The sequence below is a fragment of the Rhamphochromis longiceps genome, linkage group LG12 (assembly GCF_057381845.1).
Source record: "Rhamphochromis longiceps isolate RC_006_pf linkage group LG12, R_longiceps_female_GT1.1, whole genome shotgun sequence".
Lineage (NCBI taxonomy): Eukaryota > Metazoa > Chordata > Actinopteri > Cichliformes > Cichlidae > Rhamphochromis > Rhamphochromis longiceps.
Window position 1 is genome coordinate 33,081,529 of NC_140568.1, and position 21,881 is coordinate 33,103,409.

The 21,881-nt window shown below is 38.3% G+C and overlaps 1 protein-coding gene across 1 annotated transcript; it reads left to right on the forward strand.

The window, feature by feature from the left end:
- Window positions 1–8,755: 8,755 nt before the first annotated feature.
- ptger4a (prostaglandin E receptor 4 (subtype EP4) a) lies at window positions 8,756–13,001 on the forward strand. The gene is made up of 2 exons (XM_085425885.1): window positions 8,756–9,831; window positions 10,177–13,001. The coding sequence occupies exons 1-2, from the start codon at window positions 9,052–9,054 to the stop codon at window positions 10,744–10,746; spliced, it is 1,350 nt and encodes a 449-aa protein (XP_085282011.1). The 5' UTR covers window positions 8,756–9,051; the 3' UTR covers window positions 10,747–13,001.
- The last annotated feature ends 8,880 nt before the right edge of the window (window positions 13,002–21,881 follow it).

Below are 21,881 nucleotides of genomic sequence, written 5' to 3' on the forward strand. Positions count from 1 at the left end.
TTTAATTCATCTGTCCATTTGTTTAGAGGGCATGCATGGCTTTTATGTGTCCTGACGCTGGCGCATTGTTCCTATATTAAACGAATAAATTAAGGTGATGTGCAACGGCAATTAGACATTGGATTTATCTGCTGTCTGATTTATTTGCCTGTTATTTTGACACCGTGAGCTGAAATATATGACCTTATAAGCCAATTAAAATGCAATCAAAATAATGTTTTGCTCTCAGCCATTAGCTACAGTTACATGGTAACTTTAAAATAATACTTTCTGACTTTGAACACCAGACTTTGACAGTGTGTAAGTTGGGTCTTAGTTAAACAACGCGAAATTTCCATCTCAGTAAGTAACAAGCAGGATTAAGCAAGTGACCAACGAAGCAGCAACCTTCAGCGCTGCAGTTACTCAAAATGAGACCGGCCTCTAAAGCAAGTCAGTTCCCATAGAGGCTCATGGTTAAATTCCCAGCTTCACAGTAGAAATAAGCACGTTTACAGCGTGTTACGACACACCTGTACAGGTAATACAGTTTTGTATAACCCGCCTCTGCAAATCTATTCACTTGGCTTTAATTTGAATCATTAAGATGATAATTTTTTCCTAAAATTGCTTTGAGAGGATGGGAGTAGGGGATTTTTTTAATTGCTGCTTTAAGGCTTAAATTTATGCATAATTAAAGGCACCCTGCTCCAAGTGATGCGTGGGTGCCCTGTGATCTCGTCCAATGCTTGATTGTGTTTAATTTGTCCAACAAGTAGGCTGTTTTTAGGTTTTAAGACAGCTTTTCACTGCTCAAATTTTGCATCCTGTTTAACAGTCAGACAGGGTTAGGATGATACAACTTGCTAATCAAACTAGCTGCAGGATAGTGCTTACTTTAGTTCTTAACTTCTGATCTTTTGTGTAAACATGGTAACTTCCAGTTTCAAAAGAAGAAAGACCAATGGCTAAAGCAGTAAACAAAAGGCTTTAAGACCAGAGTTAATACAGTACTTTATTAAATTAATGCTTAACATTGAAATTTGAAAAGTCATGGATAACGGTAATTATATTTTTGCATAAAAATGCATAATTTCATGCTTGCACATAAAGGAGTAACCATTACAGAAAGATAAGCTGGTTGTAGCTGTTAACTGTGGTACCCATCTTTCATTAGGTGGTAATCTAGTATATTTGTTTGTAATGAATATGCTCTTGCACCTTTGTAAGTAGTCTCAAAATCCAGATTTGAATATCTGGATTTTTATTAAGCTGCTTGAATGGGAAATTTTTTATTTTAAATATCAGATGTAGCTGCACTTGAACTTATGTTTTCCTTTTATCTGCGTCTAAATTGTTGATGTTTGTGAAAATCGTCATGCGTCCTGTTCAAAGACACCAATGACATCAGTGCAACGGAAATGATCTAAGTTATTCAGCAATCACGTGACATGACAGGGTAAACACGAGTTGTGTCGTAAAATCATTACAATTACAAATTATAAACCAAATAAAGTCATATTCATTTCTCCACAATAGAGACAAATGATGAATACTTGTTATTTATAAGGACTGTTGTTGCTAGGTATTCCTGTGTCTGATCACAGGCGGCCAAAACATTTAATCAACAAAGCTTTTTAGAGTCACATTGACCAAGCAGAGGTGGATGAACCGCATCTGAGCGTTCAGTGATGACATGACTATTTGGCAAGATGTCTCACAGCTGTCCCACTGAACTGATAAGCATGAAGAAGCGCAGTGGCTACAGCCATGATGTTGAAGCAAAAATAGAAGCAGCGGGATGTTTTGATATGAATCAATCCTCAAATACTGGAAAGAAATCTCACGTGCTCCCACTTCCTGTGACAGGACCATGTGAGGATAGCTGGCAAAAGTTTTCAGCAAACGTTATTCAAAGCCAAATGAAAAAATAGAATAAAATTAGAAAAAATAAAATTGTGTGTGTGTGTGTGTGTGTGTGTGTGTGTGTGTGTGTGTGTATATATATATATATATATATATATATATATATATATATATATATATATATATATATATATAAAACGTGTGTGTGTGTGTGTATGTTATGTAATATAATATAAGTATTATATATATAGATAGATAGATAGATATCTGAATGATTTGATAAAGCTGCTTCTTAATGGCGTAAGCATCAGTAATTTGAATGGAAGGTTTCCATTCAGTTACCTGCATTTCAAAGAAATGACACAGCAGGAGCTCACAAACAACATCCAGCATGTCCAAAACTATTTCGTAGACTCAGGGATTGGAATATAAATAAGCTAATTAAACGGTGTTCCTCATTTGTCCTGCTTTTGCCCTTTGGCTATAAGTTTGCTCCATCAGCAATACAGCTTCCTGCAGACTTTTTCCACTGTGCTCTAGTGGCCAAATATAGTCATCCGGTCATTTAAAGATTAGCAGAAAAAGTCCTTAATGTCTCTTTGGTTTGCTTTCCTTGCTAATGATTACCATCATAATGTCTTATGCGCAGCTTAAGAGAAGTAAGAGCTACAGTTTTTCCCAGGAATATCAATTAGCTGGATTAACGCTTCAACTTACCAGAATGTTGTTGTCTGACTGTTGCTACGATGAGTCACATCTACTTTGGAGAAAAACTTTCTGGAAGGAGAAGTGCTGTGTAACGTGTAAAACACAGACTCTTATTTGTCATTTTTATAAACTAGAGTGAGCCTCCTTCTCTGGTGTGGTGCGTACCAGCTGAGGAATAAATCACCCTATGAAGAGATATGTTCACTTTAGATGGATGTTTTAGTCTCGAATCTGACTGAAGGTCATGCTTGCAGGAACTGAGAATGAATATTTTTATAAGGTACACGTGATTAATTATGACAACTTCATCGACAGTCTAAACAAACTGGCAGAATCTGATCTAAAAAAACAAATCTTCAAAAAAAGGGACTTGTTTCTGTTTGCAAGTTGGCAATTCAGTGCCAGTTCAAACAGTTTACATGTGATTCTCTGCGCCGTGGCTTTGTTATGCTGAAGGAGATCGCATACGGATGTCATCTATAAATCAACCAGACCTCAAGATAAACACATCCTTGCTATTTCTAAACTTTACATTTAAAAACAAGCTGCAGGCAGAATGTCCTCAAGGACAACAATCCCGTCCACCTGGGCTTATTCCTGGAGATGCTGGGAATCTTTCGTCTGGTTTAAAGTAACTGTAAACTGCTCTGTTTAGAGCTACCAGGTCAGCCCCTTAAGCTCTGCGCTATTTGTTGATACATTATTGGGGGGAAAAATCATAAAGTAATTCAATAAGAGTTCCAGAACTTCAAGGCCAAATTGTCTGCCTAACCAAGACTGTAAAGCGGAGAGTAAACTGCAGTCTTATAACTGTTATTCTGCCCTCGGTTGCAACCCAAACACGTCTGATTCAGCAGAAAAGAATCGCAACGAACAGATCGTGAAATGATAAAATGTTTTTGAATGTTTAACACAAGCACTGCTGAGTCATAAGCATTAGTGCTGACTGTTTGTGGGTTTGTTTGGCTTTTTTTATTTTCCATATATGGTTTTTGTACTCCTCCCTATGACATTGCTGTATGGTAAACAGATTAAAACAGTTCTCAGTTTAGGAACAAGTTGACTCAACTTTTAAATGACTAATTAGAAATCTGGGGAATTATTTTGTCAGAGAAACCCATTCTTACCTGCTGTTCTATTTAATTAGTGAGATTTCCACCCAGAGGTCAAGAAACAAGTTGATACAAAAAAAAAAAGGTATGCAGTGGCCTGCAACCTGCAAAAAATATTGATTGAAGTTTAATTTCAAATATTCCCTGCAAGCATTTGGGTTAAATTCACAAACAGATCTGCAATTGTAGGACCAGTGTTTGGACATTTTGACACATTAACTGCTCGTTATTCAAATTAATTTAACTCTTTTTGTGAAGACTTCTGTGATGCGTGAAAGTATTCCAAAATAATCAAAAATATTATACTTGAAGTTCATTTTCACTTCAGCAATAAATCCACTCAGTGTTTAAATAGTTTGGCAATTTGAGAAATAGGTTATGTCCCTTATTCATCGAGTTGGAATGAAATTAACAATACTCTCTGAAGCCCAGAGCTTAACGATGCACAAAGTCCAGGCCTTGCCGCGTTTTTTGATGATTATCTTACAATAGCTCCCAGCTAAAGTTTTTTCATACAGATTTAACAACAAGAGATAACATGTTTAACATGAGCGAGCATTAAAAGGCTGCTGAATGGATTTAGTTACCTTTAGAAAGAGTAGCACAGAGTACTCTCTCACTCCAACTCAAACATAAACTTACAGCTGTTAGTTATGGCACATCTGAGAACCTGTCAAAACCTTTTCAAAATGGTGAACAAGCACATTATTACAAATTGCTGAGCTTTTCATGTGAGGCAGTGTGAGAGAGAGAGACAAAAGTGAGAGGTTACATATTTTTAAGCAAACATCTGCCTCTCCAAAGCTCTAGAGCAACATTTGTCAGTTATGAAACTGGTGGGCGTGTAGGCAGTTCATCCCTGCGTACAGGGAATTAAATAAGGAATGAAGACAGTTTTCTTTGACCCATCCCCCGAGCTATCAAATCTGTCTCTACCTGTCCTCAGCGATCATGCCGCTCTACGGGTAGCAGTCATAATCTTAGAGCCAGCCTAACAGTAAACCAAAACACAGGAGCATTGTTGCAAGGGAAATAATCCAGAGCAACGCCTACTGTAAATGCTGTAGCAAATACAGAGTGCCACACACCTGTAATAGCAGTTTTTCTTCTCTATAAATGACTGTTCTGGGAAACAAAACCATGGGAGAAAAATGTGCATTCCCTCACCCGTAAATTATAATACTTTGAGGACATAGGAATCTATAAATCCTTTCCACAACACAATGTAGTAATTGTTTGGCACAGGAATTAAAGCAAGAAGAAATGCTTTTGGGAAGTAGGGTTTTTTTTGTGTGTGATTTGCTTTCTTTAGACAGTACAGCTCACACAAAAACAAACGTACAAATAGAAAAGCCCATGCAAAAACCACATTGTGCAATGGTCTATCTACAATAACTATCTACAGAATTGTTTTTAGAGGAAAATTGATTATTTCAGTAGTGTTGGTGGTTATTACTCTAAGTTACAGTGCAGCTATGCTGCAGGTTATCTGACTTCAATACACAAATCCAGGAAAAGCACATTCATGTGAAGCCTAATCTTTCCAATCTACTTACAGCACATTCGGATAGCCCTGAAACTAAACATAACTTCAGAGAAACAAACAACTGGAAGTTGTAGGGTATGAGTATGTTCACGCACACAGCTGTGTTTTCTGGTCGGGCTGACGTGTTAAGGCCAATTATGTAATACGGACTACATATGAATGCAATGCTAAAACAAACAAAAAAAAAACATTTTCAAGGCTGTAAAATGTCTGTAACTTTGACAGCAACAGATTGTGTTTTGATGGGGTCACTATAACAGGATGACGTCAGATAAGGGGACTCAAGGTCTCAAGAGTTCAACGTGTTCTGTCACAGTCTAGTTAAAAAGAAGCAGTAGCCAGAAGTTGTGGACTCTCCCCGTGTGTGTATGTGTGTGTGCTTTTTTTAAAGGCTTGCACATTCACAGTAATCTTTACTTATTAACTTAAAACAAAAACAAACACCTTCCATGCAGACAATTTGTCCGTGCTGGTTTTGCACAGGTGACAGGTAGCTCAGGGTTAAGCACAGCACAGGCGACAGTCCGGCTGCATCTACAAGTGCGCCCGCACACTGACTGACCCCACCCACCGAAGCTAAGTGGCAGAAACTGTTTGTTTGTCAACAGTCCTTTATAATCATTCCTTGCCCTCACATGCAGTGCTGGGAAAAGGTATTTTCCCGCCTTCTGGTTTTTTGCATATATGTCCTAGTTACGTGTTTCAGATCATAGAACTAATTTCTGTATTAGACAAAGACAACCTGAGTACACCCAAAATGTGAAACTAAAAAATTTAGAAAGATTCGATTTATTAAACTTTGAAGTTTAAATAATTAAAACTACCGTAGCTAAAGTGACCTAGCCCCTTGTTAAATCATGGATTAACTGCTGTTAAAGAAATCTTTTGAAAAGCTGAGCTCAGTTTTTCTGGCCACGCCCAGGCCCAGATTACAGGCAGACTTGCTGTATCAGCAGTGTAGGTTAGTTGTCATTTACTTCAAGTTCAAGTGAACACCAGTGATTTCCAACACATTGTCCTGACTCAGGTTATGTAAGTGTATCATGGAAATACAGTGTTGAGGTCGGTACCTAAAAAAAGTAATGTATTACACATTACTTGTTCCTTTTCTTGAAAGTAATCCAGTAGCATTCTTAAAGTTGGGTGGATAAAGTGATTCATAACACTCTTTATGTGACTTTCTCATTACTCTGCAAAATGAACTGAAAGGCTTTGTCACATAATTACCAGTTAAAAACATAAACCTTAGCTACAGTCCCACACACCACCACAAATCCCCATCTACAGGACACACATAGAACATAAAGCCAAAAACACAATGCAAAGATGAAAGAGATTTCAAAGCAATCGCTGCCATACCGACACTCTTCTACTTCGAGCCACTGAAGTTTTGAGTGCAGCACATTAGGATCAGTTGTAACTTATCGCACAATAGCAAATATACATAGAAAAATGTGTGACTGAAACACACACCCTTAGTAATTTAATCTAACAGTATTTTTGCTGACTGAATGGTACGACAATAACTAACTATGAGTAGCATGCGATTAGATGTGCATCTGACTAGTTTTTAAGTTGTTGCTATAAATACTCCAAAAATATATATACATTGTTGTGCTCACACTCATAGTAGGTATAAAAGATGAATGCACTGCTTGGGGAATTCACGCTAGGAAGCCTCAAGCCGAGCATTTTGCAGTAAAAATCCTCATATTAAAAAAAACTGATGTGACAAGTGAACTGTGAACCAAGGGGACTCTGCATGCTCATTGGCTGACGACTTCTGTTTGACAAATCATTAGCCAGTTAGCATACTCTAGAAAATTACTCTAATACCAACCATAATTTAACTTCACGTACTGTTCAGTATGACCTAAAATTAGCAACTCAGCTTATAAAGCCATCACAGAGTATTTACTGAGGTGACACGTGAAGGAGGCCGGGATTATTATCCCATAGATTTCTGTACAGCTGATTGTTTGAAACCAAGACTCACCCCCTGCTGGCCATTAAGTAGAATGCTGGTAGAATCCTACATTCATCTACTGACAGTGATCAAACCTGTTTGATTTTTCCAGTACAGATGACAACATTTTGACTTTTCTGTTATTTCAAGTAAAGAAAAGGCTACCAAACTGGCCTACTGTTGCCATTTATGCCTACAGTATATAGTCAGCTAAATCAAAACATGTAGAATTCTTTTCCAAGATAAGGTAAGATAAAGATTCCTTTATTGCCGCTGTACATAGACATTGTACACTTCAGCTGGCATTTACTCGCCAGCTGAGGTTTGACATAGCAGCAGGTTGAAGGCTGAATTGCATGTGATTGTGGATTGTGTTCCAGTGTATCAAGTAGTAGTATTAAGTCACAGAAAACAAACATAAAAATTGCATAAATATTGGTTCTCCTAAACTGGAAGAACTTTCACAGATCGTGATGGACTCACAGACATTTTCATCTTGAGAAATGAAGAATCGGTTTGTGTGGCTCATCTGATAAATTTCAGAAACCCCGGAAACCCTTTGTAGACTGGTAAAACTTAGCTATGACTAACACTTTCCACTATTTATATGTATTATATATACCTGACGTTCTTAGACAACTAACTACCTCACTAATTCATCTCTACAGATGAACTACCATGTACATCTGCTGGTTTGTTTAAATGTCACTTTTGTTTTGATGTGTTTTGTGTTTTTTGACAATTATTGAAAGGAATTAAATAAAAAGAAGACTACTGCTCTCACCTTACCATCGTGTTTATGTACTCCACAGTGAAAATGATGGGTGCTTGTTTTGCCTTTAATTGAAACAAAATGTGTTTGGCGGCTGAATTTTAAGTTACTAATAAACTGTTCTCATTAAAATATGATCATAGGAACAGAAAGTTTTGTTACAGCCTTATTCAAAGAGGCTGTTTGTTTGACATTTTATGACACTCTTATAAACATATGTGATCAGAATTAGACTGGAGACTAACTGATGTCACTGGAGCCTTTTCACATTTTGTTGATTTTTATCAGTACCTAAGGAACAAAAAGACCCTTGAACCAGTAAGCAAAATATGAAATGGTTGTAAGGAAGTCAGATTATCAAAGTATAACCTTTAGTTGAATTATTGTTTTATTTCCCATCACCTAATCTTGCGTGTTTTCATGTGAATCGTTTGGTTAATCTTTGCGATCAATCATTTCTCAAAGTAGAATCCACCCTAACAGATCAAAATGTAAGAAAAATATAGATTTTTTCCTTTTCTTCCTCCCTCCCTCTCTCTGTCCTGAAGTGGAAACTTTGAGAGCAAAAAACTACACTTTTATTTTTCAGACTCACTTTTGTTTTGTCCTTTTCCCCCTACCTAATAATGTTATACCATGGTGTAAAGAAATTGCTGTGAGTTGTGGTTAATCTCTGTGTTACAAAATGTGACCTTTTTCCTGAACTGCTGATTAGGGCTGTGAAGTAAAATGAAGGGGAGGGGCTGAGCCCAGCAAGACGCCAGAAGGCAGAGCCTCATTTCAATGAAGTCACTGGTGTTGCTTGCTTTATCTCTCTGGCGTGGTGAGTGAAATCTGCTTCTGTCTTGCACAGCTAGCTGAGGATCTGATAAGAAAGCACCACGGAGTTGTTGGTTACCACAGAGGCAGCATGCGGAGGATGCTTTGGGGGATTTTGTAAGTTTTTTAAAGGTTAGTTTTCAGATAAGAAAAAACTACTTTCTTATTTTGAAAATGCTGCCCAGGCTTCTTTCACTTGTAGGTAAGTTTCTTGCTCTGGACTGGAAATACAGGCGATAAAACGAGTTGCTTCACTTGTCTTGAAGTGCGTTTGGACTTCACAATGAATAATCAAACCACAGGGAGGACCATGGTCCCCACCATTCCGTCCATTATGTTCATTTTCGGGGTGGTTGGAAACCTCATCGCCATCGTGGTCCTTTGTAAATCTCGGAAAGAACAGAAAGAAACTACGTTTTACACGCTGGTGTGTGGCCTGGCGATCACGGACCTGCTTGGCACGCTGCTGGCCAGTCCGGTCACCATCGCCATTTATGTGAAAGGCGCGTGGCCCGGAGAGGACCCGCTGTGCCAGTACTTTGGATTCACCATGCTTTTCTTCTCGCTGGCAGGGCTCAGCATCATATGTGCCATGTCGGTAGAGAGATACATTGCTATAAACCATGCCTATTTCTACAACGACTACGTGGACCAAAAACTGGCGGGACTGACTCTAGTAGCGATCTACATCTCAAATGCTTTTTTCTGCGCCCTGCCAATTATGGGCTTTGGGCAGGTGAAGAAACAGTACCCACAAACGTGGTGTTTTTTAGAGTGGAGGAGCAACAAGACCAGCGATGCCGCCTACTCCTACATGTATGCTGGTTTCAGCTCTCTTCTTATTCTCTCCACTGTCATCTGTAATGTGTTGGTGTGTGTGGCTTTGATCCGGATGCATCGACGCTTTGTGCGTAGGATGTCGCTTGGCACCGATGTGGGACGCAGCGTGGACCCGCGAAGAAGAGCACGCAGCTTTGGTCGTCTGGCCGGTGCAGAGATTCAGATGGTTATTCTACTCATAGGCACATCGGTAGTAGTCCTCATCTGCTCTATACCACTTGTTGTAAGTTTAATTTTTTTTTCGGTTGCATGTTACCATTACGCACGCTTTACGCATGGTTCTTTTTCACACAAAAATGTTTTTTAAGTGCAGAAAACTGTTTAGTTAGGTTAAAAAAAAATGTGAAAAAGAATAACTTTTCCTTTTACCTTTTCAGCCACAACACTTACAGTCCAGATTAATCACACTTACTCAGCACAGCTGCTGTATGCAGGATTATGTAAAAGTGTAAAACAGTTTACATTAGAGGTGAACTGACTCTCTTCCCTTTCATGTTTATATTAGTGGCCTCTCAAACATACGCATCCATATCTTTTCATTCAGTCACTATTCTCCTCTCCCCTGCAGGCTCAGGTGTTTTTAAACCAGCTTTATAAGACTCCAGTGGAGGTGCGGCTGGACAAAAACCCTGATCTACGGGCAATACGTTTTGCCTCTTTTAACCCTATCTTTGACCCCTGGATCTACATCCTGCTCCGCAAGGCTGTTCTCATCAAGCTCATTGAGAAAATCAAGTGCCTGTTCTGTAAAATGGGAGCAAGGAGGCAACAGAGACAGGGAAACTTCCCCTGTATTGATGCCTATCAGCTCTCCTCTGTGATCTCTAACAGGGACTCTAACTCCTTGGTGTCTAGTGACCAACGAGATAGCAACAGCACCTGTCAAACCTTCCTCTACTATAAAGATAAAACTGAGATGTGCACTGAAAAATGTCCTAAGTCAAACAAACTCTCTGCTTCACAACCACCTTCAGCAAGAAATTCACAAGCTTCTTACTCATCCCAAGAGGGCAGCGCTGAGGATCAGACCAGAGACGAGACAAATGCAATCACAGATCATCCATCATCTCCATGCCCTAAAGATCCAGCACTTCAGGTCACGCTGAACACCGAGACAGTAAAGGAGAAATGCATCTGACCCAACCAGAGAAATACCGTTTTATTTCTCTACAACAGACCTTTTGAAGAACTCAAAAATGGAAGTAGCACATAAATAATAAGTAACTCTTCTATCTAGTAGAGCCCATGCAGTGGGAAAGAGATAAGTGCTGTGAGTGATATCGTCCCGTTGTTTGTTTCAGCACCCAGCAATCTCTGTGATGACTGACTGTGTGAGCAGATTTTGCCATTTTGCCTAAGAAAGATGTTATGGTAAATGGTCTGTATTTGTATAGCGCTTTATTTGGTCCTAACACAATCATATACCCATTCACACACATGGGTGTGTTAGCTGTGGGCACTGACAGAGGCGAGGCTGCCGGACACTGGCGCAACCAGGCCCTCTGACCACCACCAGTAGGCAACAGGTGAGGTGTCTTGCCCAAGGACACAACAACACAATGACCGAGACTGTCAGAGCCGGGGCTCGAACCGGCAACCTTCCGATTACAAGACAAACGCCCAACTCTTGAGCCACGGTCGCCCCTATATATGTTCGCGCGATCGCCCCTATGTTAGACACATAACATTGATGAAAAAACTTATCATTCTCAATTTCATTTACTTTGTTCAACCATTGTGGAAACCTTTACTGTAAAGCTCTATTTACTGTCTCCAAACTGTGCTGACTACAAGCTTGTGGTCAGTGTCGTAAATGAAATAGTCCTGATTGTGCTTCTTGTGAGTAGTCACTATGAGTATTCACATAGTTATTGTTAGGACTGATTCATTTGGAAACTCTACTGTACAGTGAGTTTTGAAGGGCACAGTCATGTTAGCTCCATGACTAATGTAGAGTAGAGTTTATAAGGTTGTGAAAACAGACGTTTTTCTTCTATAGCCCGGAAAACACACAAAGATACTGTCTCAAATTATTAAAAAAACAAAACAAAACACAGCGAGGGCACAGAGGCTCTTGTTCCACAGTAGACTGGGAAATTTCTGCATAATTTCCACAGCTACAGAAAATGTTCTATAAATCAGTGGATAGATGCTGATTAATGAGATGCATTAAGCGGTCAGCTTGAGAAGAATCAAGTTCTAAATGAGCGATCTTGTGTAAAATATTTTTTTTGTGATATATAACTATTCTTCTCTAAGAGAAGGTCAAAATGAATAAATTCCAGGTCCAAAAGGATTACTCGTCCAAAAGACATATTTATGCGCAGTTATAAATTGTATCAGTCATGCAGTTTGATCAGTATTTACACTCACAAATTGTTGTCTTTCAACATCACTATCTATAAAGTCAGGACTCAAAATATCAAAGAACCTATTGAAAAATGTTTTGTATTAGTTAGGACTGAAGCTAAAGGTTAAGTTTAGGAGTAACACTTCTCTTTGAGTGTAATGTTTAAAGTGAGATGTTCAGTTTTGCAGGAAACCAAAGTTTTTGTTGTCAAAGACATGCTGTTTACAGTGAAACAAAATCAGGAAAAGTCTGATGATGCTCACATTTAAAAAGATGGTACCAGCACCTTTTTCCTCCTTGAAAATCACCAGATACCACCCAATATCAGATCTAATATGAATTATCCAAGATCACAAGTCTAGATTTAAATATTATTCTCAAGTTTCATGTGAGTATACAGCGTAATCCTCCTCTCTGTTGCATTTATAAGGCAAATTCTCCATTTTAATATTAAAAGTTAAACCTTCTGGTATTCTAACACTATACAGACTGAACTTTTGAACTACTGCTGGTTTGAAGTTTTTCACTCAGATTTTCTTTTTGTCTGAGTTTGAACATGAACATTGTAAACATTGTACAGTGAGGGCAAAAGTTAGGGATTGACATACTAGTTGAAAACTTTTAATTTATTTTGAGTCATTAAATTATGCACTTTATGCTCAGTTGTGGTTCATATTGTATTGCAGAGTGAAATTTGTGTACATGCATATACTGTATGAGCTTTGAATTTATTTGCTGTGGTAATATATTATATCTGTAAATATGACTTGATGTACAAGAAAAAAACTGAGTGGAAATGACTGAGAACTCCTGTCTGATAAGAAATATATATGTCTACATTTATGATGCAGTTGTAAATGAACACTAACTGTTTCAGAGCAAACATCGCCTTTGACATGTTGTCATATTTTATTACCATAAAGCAGAACTGCTTAATACGAGCTTTCTTTCTCACAGTCACATTTTCCTTGTTTATATTTAGTGAGACCATCTCATGACCCCCATTAATTCAGACAAATGACCCTGAGAAAAGCGTGCTACCACTTTCCCGACGTTTATAGATAAATAAACACAAATGTGATTATTGCTAGTCTACAACAATCTTACTGAATCTTGATTGTGTGAAAGACACACACACACACACACACACACACACACACACACACACACACACACACACACACACACACACACACACACACACACAATAAGAGGAAATCAGAGGTCTTTGCTCTGATGGAAAAGAAAAATCAGGGGTCTCTGGAAGTAGAGGTGCCCCAGAGCACTTCTCTCCTGAAACAATAAACACAATTGAAAGCTCCAGTTCACTGCAATTAAGCTTAAACAAGCATTGCAGTGGCTTAAGCAAACACCGGAGTGTGAGAGGATCCTCCAGTCTCTGGGAACAAGACGCGTTAATTTAATTAAACTGTGAAAATCAGGATTGTACCATAGCGGGAGATGGTGATACGTGGAACATTCATGAAGATTCTCAGTAATTTGATCATCTTTGTTCACCAGAGTCTGCAATACCCAATTAAATGTATTAATGGAAAAGCAACAAGACTGATATCTACCATCTGGGTGAACAGGTGCACAAGCACAGCCTGCACAAATGTTCAGGATTGCTTCAATAACCCCAAACAGGCAAACAAGTAAGTGGTGACGTCTTGATGCATTCTCAATCATCCAGATAAGTAAATCTCCAAAAATTGATTCTGTTCATCTGGACGTTTTCAGTGGGAGAAACGTTTCGTCACTCATCCAAGTGACTTCTTCAGTCTCAGCTCAGCTGACTGCAGGTTTCCTCAATCGGTCATTATGGAAGTGTACTGTTTATAAGACAGAATCAAATTTTGGAGAAGTAAGTGGTGAGACCATCAGCTTTAAATTTCAGCTGTGAAAGAATATCTCTGTGATGCTCAGAGAATTTGATCTCATGTGTTGCACAACTTGACATGTTGTGTAAGTGGCAAAGCTGTGATGCTGCTTTATGTCAGCGGGGTCCTCTAGTGACAGTCTGCACACTGTCACCTCTGTGCTCATTGATAAACAACAGAAAGCACCTGTTGCTCAACAGTGTCTGCTGTCGCCCTCGGTTAAGGAGGAAATTAAACAAGACGAGTCTGAAAATATGTCAGAGCCAAAGCGGAGCTGAAGCAAGTCTTAGTGCAGGCGCTTCATCCCTCGGGTGATGGTGAAAAGAGAAATTAAATGTAATTCAAAGGGAAAATATGATCCTCTGTAGTGTGTTTGGAGCCATTCTTTTCACATCAGTGTGACAACCATCCTTTCTCCATGTGACATCAGTGAAGCCACACAAGCTAAGTGCTAATCTCCTCTTTTGTTACAGCAATTACATTTTTTAAATAAAGTTAAACATACAAATGCAAATAGATTAAACAAACAAATGGTATAAAAAAATTAAAATATGCTATTGTAAAACAATATTTTGATGAGGTAAAAATTAACCCAACATCAAAATATGGACAATAAAATAAAAGACATACAAATTGAAACATAGACATAAAGTTACAATATAATATACAACAATTAAAATATTTTAATTTCAAAATAATTTTAAATGGCTTACTAAAAAAAATACAAAAATATATTTTAACAAAGTACTGCGGTCTGCATTAGGCTATAGCCCAATGTCAGCTCCTATATAACTCTGAGACCCAAAGGGGTCTCAGAGTTATATAGGAATTTCTTGAATGTAAATTTTTTTGTCTAACGATTGCTTGTTTACATTTTATTTATTTTATGCTGAGAGCACCACAACCAGAATCTGTTATGATGCCGATCATTTGCAGGCTGTATTATAATATCTAAGTTAATAAGAACAGCTGACGCAAAAATTTTCCCGTTGTGGGATCAATAAAGTCTTATCTTATCTTATCTCTTATCTTTGATGTGGAAATTGAAAGACATACTGGAGGTGTTGGATCATCAGTCCAAAATTATTAGCAACTGAAAGCAACTTGACAACTTTCAGTCTTCAGAATTTTTTGTGTCAGTTTTGATTGAGTAGGTTTTTAGCTTTGGTTAGCTAATAACACAACATTTTAAATTCATATCTCTGGCTGGGATCATGATTGTGGGGTTTACTGCCTGCAATGTCAAAAATAAAGGGCCTGATCTTTTCGAGTGGTAGCAAAAATCTCAGAGCTAATCAGTAAATGTTCTGCAAAACGTTTGCACGTGCATACCTAAAGATGACGATATTTTATTTGATATTAGTTAACTGACTTCCAGCTAAAGCCTTGCTTTTCATACTTGAGACATGCTTTTTCATGCTTATAAGTGAAAATAAAAAAATACTTTAGTACTTAGATGACCACCTAGATTTCTTTCTTTTTTCCCCCCAAATTCTGATTATTATTGTCACATTTCATTCCATAGAAGACGATAGTGTGAACAGCTCCAGGGCAGAAATTCGTTAGGATTGGGCTCCAGACTGTGTTAAATCCCACACAAATATACAGAATGCAGGGCAACTTATTTCAAAGTTTTTTAAAACAGAATTATGTACAACAGCACGTTCCCATGAAACAAGCAACTAGTAACTTTGATCTCTGCTGTTATACAAGCAAATAGGAAAAACTTAACCACATGAGGTGACCTGTTAGGCAACAGACAGTGGAAAAAAACAACACAGTATGTCCTCCAACATATTTCTAAATCAGTTTTGTTTTTACATGGGAAATGAAATACTTCAACAAAATAAAAGTCTTACTGCAGTTACTTATCTGAATACAATAAATGTTGCTGGGAAACGTTTTACACAGTAGACAAAAGTGTGGAGTAACAATGAAAGTGTTACACCATGTGTTACTGTTGCTCCTCTGTGTCTGTGTGTTAGTGTGTGTGTGTGTGTGTGTGTGCCATGTTTGCATATCTTTGTGGGGACTAACAGCCTTTATGGGGACAAAATATCCGTCCCCACGGGCTTGAAAGCATTTTTGAGGCTACGTCCACACTAATGCATTTCGTTTTGGCCTCCCGTCCACACTGAGACGGCATTTTCACTCAAGGAAAACGCAGCGTTTTGAAAACGCTCTCGAGGACGCATACATTTGAAAACAGTGCTTTCGCCTGGCAGTGTGGACAGCGAAAACTGAGACTTTTTGAAAACGATGACACATTTTAGTCATGTGATGCAGTCAAGTGACCAATTAAACTAAGAGCAGTAGTTTTGTTTGCTCTCAATTTTGACAGCCCTATTAAAGATTAATATCAGTTTGTACATGCTCCAGATAGCTTTTCTTCAAATTCTGTAATTCTCACTCGCTTTTGCGACTTTGTACTTTTGTGTTACTCGCAGCAACAACTCCATCTCATTGTTAGTTCATTTAAAAAAACCTGTGCTTTTCCTTGCCATTTTGCTGCACGTTTCAAAGAGCAAAGTAAATAAACAGCAGACAGAATTGAGGCAGGTCAAATCAACTTGCGTTTCAGGCATGCGCAGGACTGGAACGTAAGCGTTTTCAGCCGTTTCAATGTGGACGCACAACTTTGTGAAAACGACTGATAAACAATAGTGAGGACGCGGAGCGTTTTCAGACGAAAACACCGTTTTCAAATCTATCTGGGCTAGTGTGGACGTAGCCTGAGACTCAAAATGTGGTTTAAGTGCCAGGATTACAATTAGGTCGTGATTAGGTTTAGGCTAAGGGTTAGGGTACGGCATTCTGTTTTGATGGTTAGGGTTAGGGTAAGCGGCTAGGGAAAGCATTATATCAATTAGATGTCCCCATAAAGATATGAAAACACGACTGTGCATGTGTGTGTGTTTGTGTGTAGTCCCCAGAGTCACATTTATCAAAGAACAGTAGGTCATTCCTGCAAGTTTAGAGTTCACAGAGTCAGTAATTTCCAAATGTGCATTTCAGATGAGTCACAGACCACCCAAGATTTGCTTTATTGCTTGCGCAAACTTCATATTATTAAGGAAATTAGCTAAAGCAGGTCAAATGTAATAATAGCAGTTAAAATAAGTGAGTCACCGACACTTGTAGGGTTGTTTATCTGACAAAAAAGTGTTGGTTTTTTTGGTAATTACAGCATGTCAAGATAGACATTCGCTTACTCAGGGCACATACTCCTAGTACCAAACCTCCACATCCTCTCCATGATGTGCCTGACAGTCAGAATCAGAATCAGAATCAGAAAGGGGTTTATTGCCAAATGTTGAGCAGGTTTACAACATTAGGAAATTGCTGCGGTGCTTCAGTGCAAACATAGTGTCATAAATAGCACTTAAATAGACATGAAAAAATAAAAGTAGGGATAAGAATTAAAAGTGCTACGTAGAAAGATATGTGCATGAGCTATACATGAGATATATACATGAGAATAAGAATTAAGAGTGCTACGTAGAAAGATATATACATGTCACAGGAGCATGGTCACCAAAAGACCCATTTAAGCCATCAGACAACTTAGCAATAAGTAATAAGGTACAGTGAACCCGGCATTAACAGGGGATTCATACTTCTAAGTTAAATCTATACCGTAATTACATCATATTCACAGACCCCTCTGAAAATGTACAACATAACCCATATGTTGTGTTGATACAGCCTTAACCTATTAGGATGTTCAGTACTATTGTGTATTTCCAGCTACTTCGTCACCACAGTTTTAGAATTTATCAGTGACAGATGTCACCAAATTCCTGGAAGGATATTGCCAAGTACAAAGAGGTGAAAAAAACTAAAGAGACAAATATGTTTGCCTCAAAAAAGGGGGGGAGCTAGAGAGAGAAAAGATTAATTCCAGGAGGGAAAAAATGCCAAAAACATCACACAAAAACATGAATGCTGGTAACAATGTTGTAACAGTGTTGACCAGTTACATGGGTTATGTCATAGGCACTACAACATTCACCACAGAAGTGTAAATAAGCCATAAAGACGGCAGGAAGAGAACAAAGACAGGAAGTAAAAATACAACATGAAGAAATAACATTCACAATAAAACAGGGAGGAGTAAAAAGAACATGGAACTGTCATCCTGATTTATCAACACTACATTTATTAATGAATAACTTCAAACAGGTAGTCATTTATTAAATTTGAAACTTAAAAAGGGAAACAACAGAAACCAGCCCAGTAGTCCAAACATAAAGATTGTAAAATCTTTGCCATGGCCAGTAAAAACCTTCAAACTCTTAAAATAGCACCACATCACTGAGAAATGATTTATTAAGACAAAATTAAGTGTCTTATTATAAGTGTTCTTATTATAAGTGTTATTATAAGTGTTATTATAAGTGTTCTTATTATTAAGTGTCTTATTGTCTTAGTATTAAGTTATATGTGGTTTAACCCAAAAAAATGCAATACTAGATTCTCGGCTCACCGCTTCAGGTCATCAGGGAGGTGCTCCAACAGAAAGTCACATGTTCACATACTGGAAGCTAGCAGTGCTTCCCAACTCTCACCGTTGTTTCTGCCAACTCTGGGGCCTCACTTAATGATTCTTGCAGCTCTCAGCTGTTTTGTTTTCTTAAGTCACCTAATATAAGTACATTTCTCTGTTGTTTTTTAATATAATAATTAGCCCCTGTGATCACTTATTACATGCTGAGTGGAATGACCCCTCATCGTTTCATTGCACCATTAATCACTACAAACATGTTTATTCGACTTCAAAAGCTTTACCAGATATTCACTGCTGAACTGCTTCGCTCTCCGGGAATCAAATTACTGAATCTCTTTCTGTGGGTTTTCCTTTAAACAAATGTTGCTCTGAAACAGTGTTGATAGCTTAAACCTGTTTATATCCTGATTTGTTTTAAAGTTTCAACGTCTCATAACTCAAGCAAAGCAGCACAGTGTGCCATAAATATTTAAACATATTTATTAATCACAGGCAGACGTACTGACGCAGCGAATGTGGTTATGAATCACAGAGAATGAATGTCCTGGTGTTTTTCTCACAGTTGTCTTGAGTGTTGTTATTTAAAAATATGGCTATTTTGTGCTGGATACAAGCTGAAGATTTACATGACAAACTGTTGTAAATTTGTTTGGTTTAAAAAAGAAGTGCTTGTCACATTAAAGCCTGTCAGGGGTATTACAACATAGCAGGCACCAGAAAAAATAGTGTAAATGAAAACAGGTTTGCAATTTGTAGAGCAATCCTCTAGCCATACTGACTGCTCTAAATGCTTTACCCGTTCATACAGAAGATCATTTATCTTCCCTCTTCACCTACAGCCCAATTAGAATCATCAATTGCCTAACACATCTTGGAGATGCTGGCAGACGGAGAATATGCAAACCTAGAGTTTACCACCACGGCACCACCAAACAGCCCAGGTTCATTTATGTGCACAGTGCTGACATTATACACAGACATTATCTCTGCTATCCTTCCCTATATGTGTATTATTCATGCTGATTTATTTAATCTTTATGTCTCAGTTTATTATAGGAGACAACTTTCGCTGTTCGGATTCAAAGACAGCTCCCTGTCTCAGAAACCTAGGCACATTCATGAGGTCCTTTTTGACTTTGACCAGGAGTCATGATTCCACAATTTCACTACAAACAGCACCGCCAGGAGTGCCTTTGCTGTTTTTTTCCTACTTTCACATGGCTCTGCAAAGTGAATTTGACCCCTAGGGTCAAACTGTGAACATGCAAATTTTCTGGACTGCAGTGTGTGATACCACGTATACGTTTTTTGGGCCTCATCAAGCTAAATGTTTCTTGGATACCTGAAAATGTAAAGGGTGCTGCTTTGACATATTTCAGAACATCCAGAGTACTTTGCAGAGGTTCATGTGCAAGTCGTCAGAACAGAGACTTTTTAAAAAGCCGCCCAAAGGAGACTAGTGGTAAGGGCGAGTGGACAGATTTAAATAACACATGGTTTTGGAATTTCTGTGGGGATGCACATTCCTGATCACACCTTGCAAATGGTCCTGTCCTTGGGCTAACAGATGTAATAAATTGTGGCAGTTCAACACACTACATCATACTTCAGTTTAAGATCAATAAGTCATCTTAAATATCGCTGAGTATATATTAATGTTGGGTTAGAGCTTTACTAGATGATGGTACAGGGTAAAGTGATTCAGATTTGAGGTATTTTACCATGATTTTTAATTTATCTGGCTTTCTTCAGGTTACTGTGATTCAAACAAAAAATCTGCTAAAACTTTGAATCACTGCAAATGGGCTCTTTAAATATCTGTTGTTGCTGCTGCACTAGCCGACTATTTGAAAACCATCTGTAGCTTAAGTAAGTTGTGTCTCTGAGCCAGCAGCATGCATGGGAACTTCTGATGAAAGGTAGCTTATTCTAGCATGATTTAGTGGATGGTTCATTTAGGCTGCTGAAATAAAACAACATCCACAGGTCATAAATCTGCTATTTTATGCCAGTTTGGAAAGGTTTATGCAATCTTCAACTTCAATAGGGCAAAAAAATTAGTGGGAAAAGTGCACCCCTCTGTATTTAATGAGTAAATTACTCTCAAAAGAGTACCTAATAGGCATGTTATTAATCATAATAAGTGTGTATTGCATGTGTTTTTGCTTGTTTCTATGTGCATTTGTGTGTAAATGGGAATTGCCCGCACTGCTCAGGTTTCGTGCTCTTGTGATTCTTGGGTTCAGTTTCTTTTCTTCTCACCAAAGGCAATGAAACGGTATCCTCATTTCAACTGCCCGGAACGGGGACCACTAATTGTTGACGGCACGGGTCAACATTTGTGTAAGTGCTTTAGCAGAGACTATGTATAAGCATGCTCATTTGCACACACTGTATCAGATGTCGCTTCTAAGTGCACTTTCAGCAGGCCCCCCCTAAAAAACTAGCAAAGAAATGATGGCATGAAGCAGTGCAGATGTGGAGCAAATGCATTTATATCAAATCTGTTTCTCTTTTGCACCCACACAAATTTCCAAACCATTCTCCGCAGAGGAAAAGGAGTGCTTTCGTAATGCAATTCTTATATCCTTTCAGGACATTAAATAATTAGTTTAAAAAGCCAAATAAACAGAACCTTTGTGTCAGTCGTCCAGCAGTTTTCTGTAAACTGGATCAAGTTCCATGTAGCATTCAAATACAAACCCAGAAAGGCTTTTGCAGATAAACAGATTGAGTCACACATCATAGAATTCATACTAACTATTATGTTAAGCATGATGATTTCATTTTGAAGTAAATAATTTATTTACAGAATTTATTAACATTTTATAAATCAGTATTTACCAAGCTGCTCGCTTTGCTGGACAGTTTTTTTTTTTCACTTTACTTTTCCACCCTGAACCTCAACACTTATTTACAGCACTTTAAATGATGCATAAAGGGGTTTTTGGTTAATAATTTAAGTTGTGAAAGACCAAATATTTGACATTACATTGGAAAAATGGAAAAATGTGTATTCCTGCTCCATGACCTTCTCTTTGGTACACCTCTTTTTCTGACACTCACCTCTGTAAGATCTAATAAATACAAAACACCATCATTTTCTTTCGTAAAAGCCACATCTCACCCTGAGAAAGTAATCTCCTTGAAGTACCCGTATCTTAAATGCTGAAAAATAACAGGAAGCCCAGACTGAAGGTTGAAAGATGTTGATTAAGTAGAAGTTTGAAATAGATACTAAAGCTTATCTTCAAAGACCAGGATGTCTTTCTGTCTGGGCTTTGACGCTGACAACTCCACATTCTTCTTGTTTCTGCTGGTCAAGTCACAAACTGCTCAGAGCAGGGGTGCCCAATCCCGGTCCTCGAGAGCTACCGTCCTGCAGCTTTTAGATGCATCCTTGTTCCCACACACCTGAATCAAATGAATGGCTTGTTATCAGGCCTTTGCCAAACATGATGGCATGCTGAAGAGATCAAACCATTTGATTCAGCTGTGTTGGAGTAGGGATGCATCTAAAAGCTGCAGGATAGTAG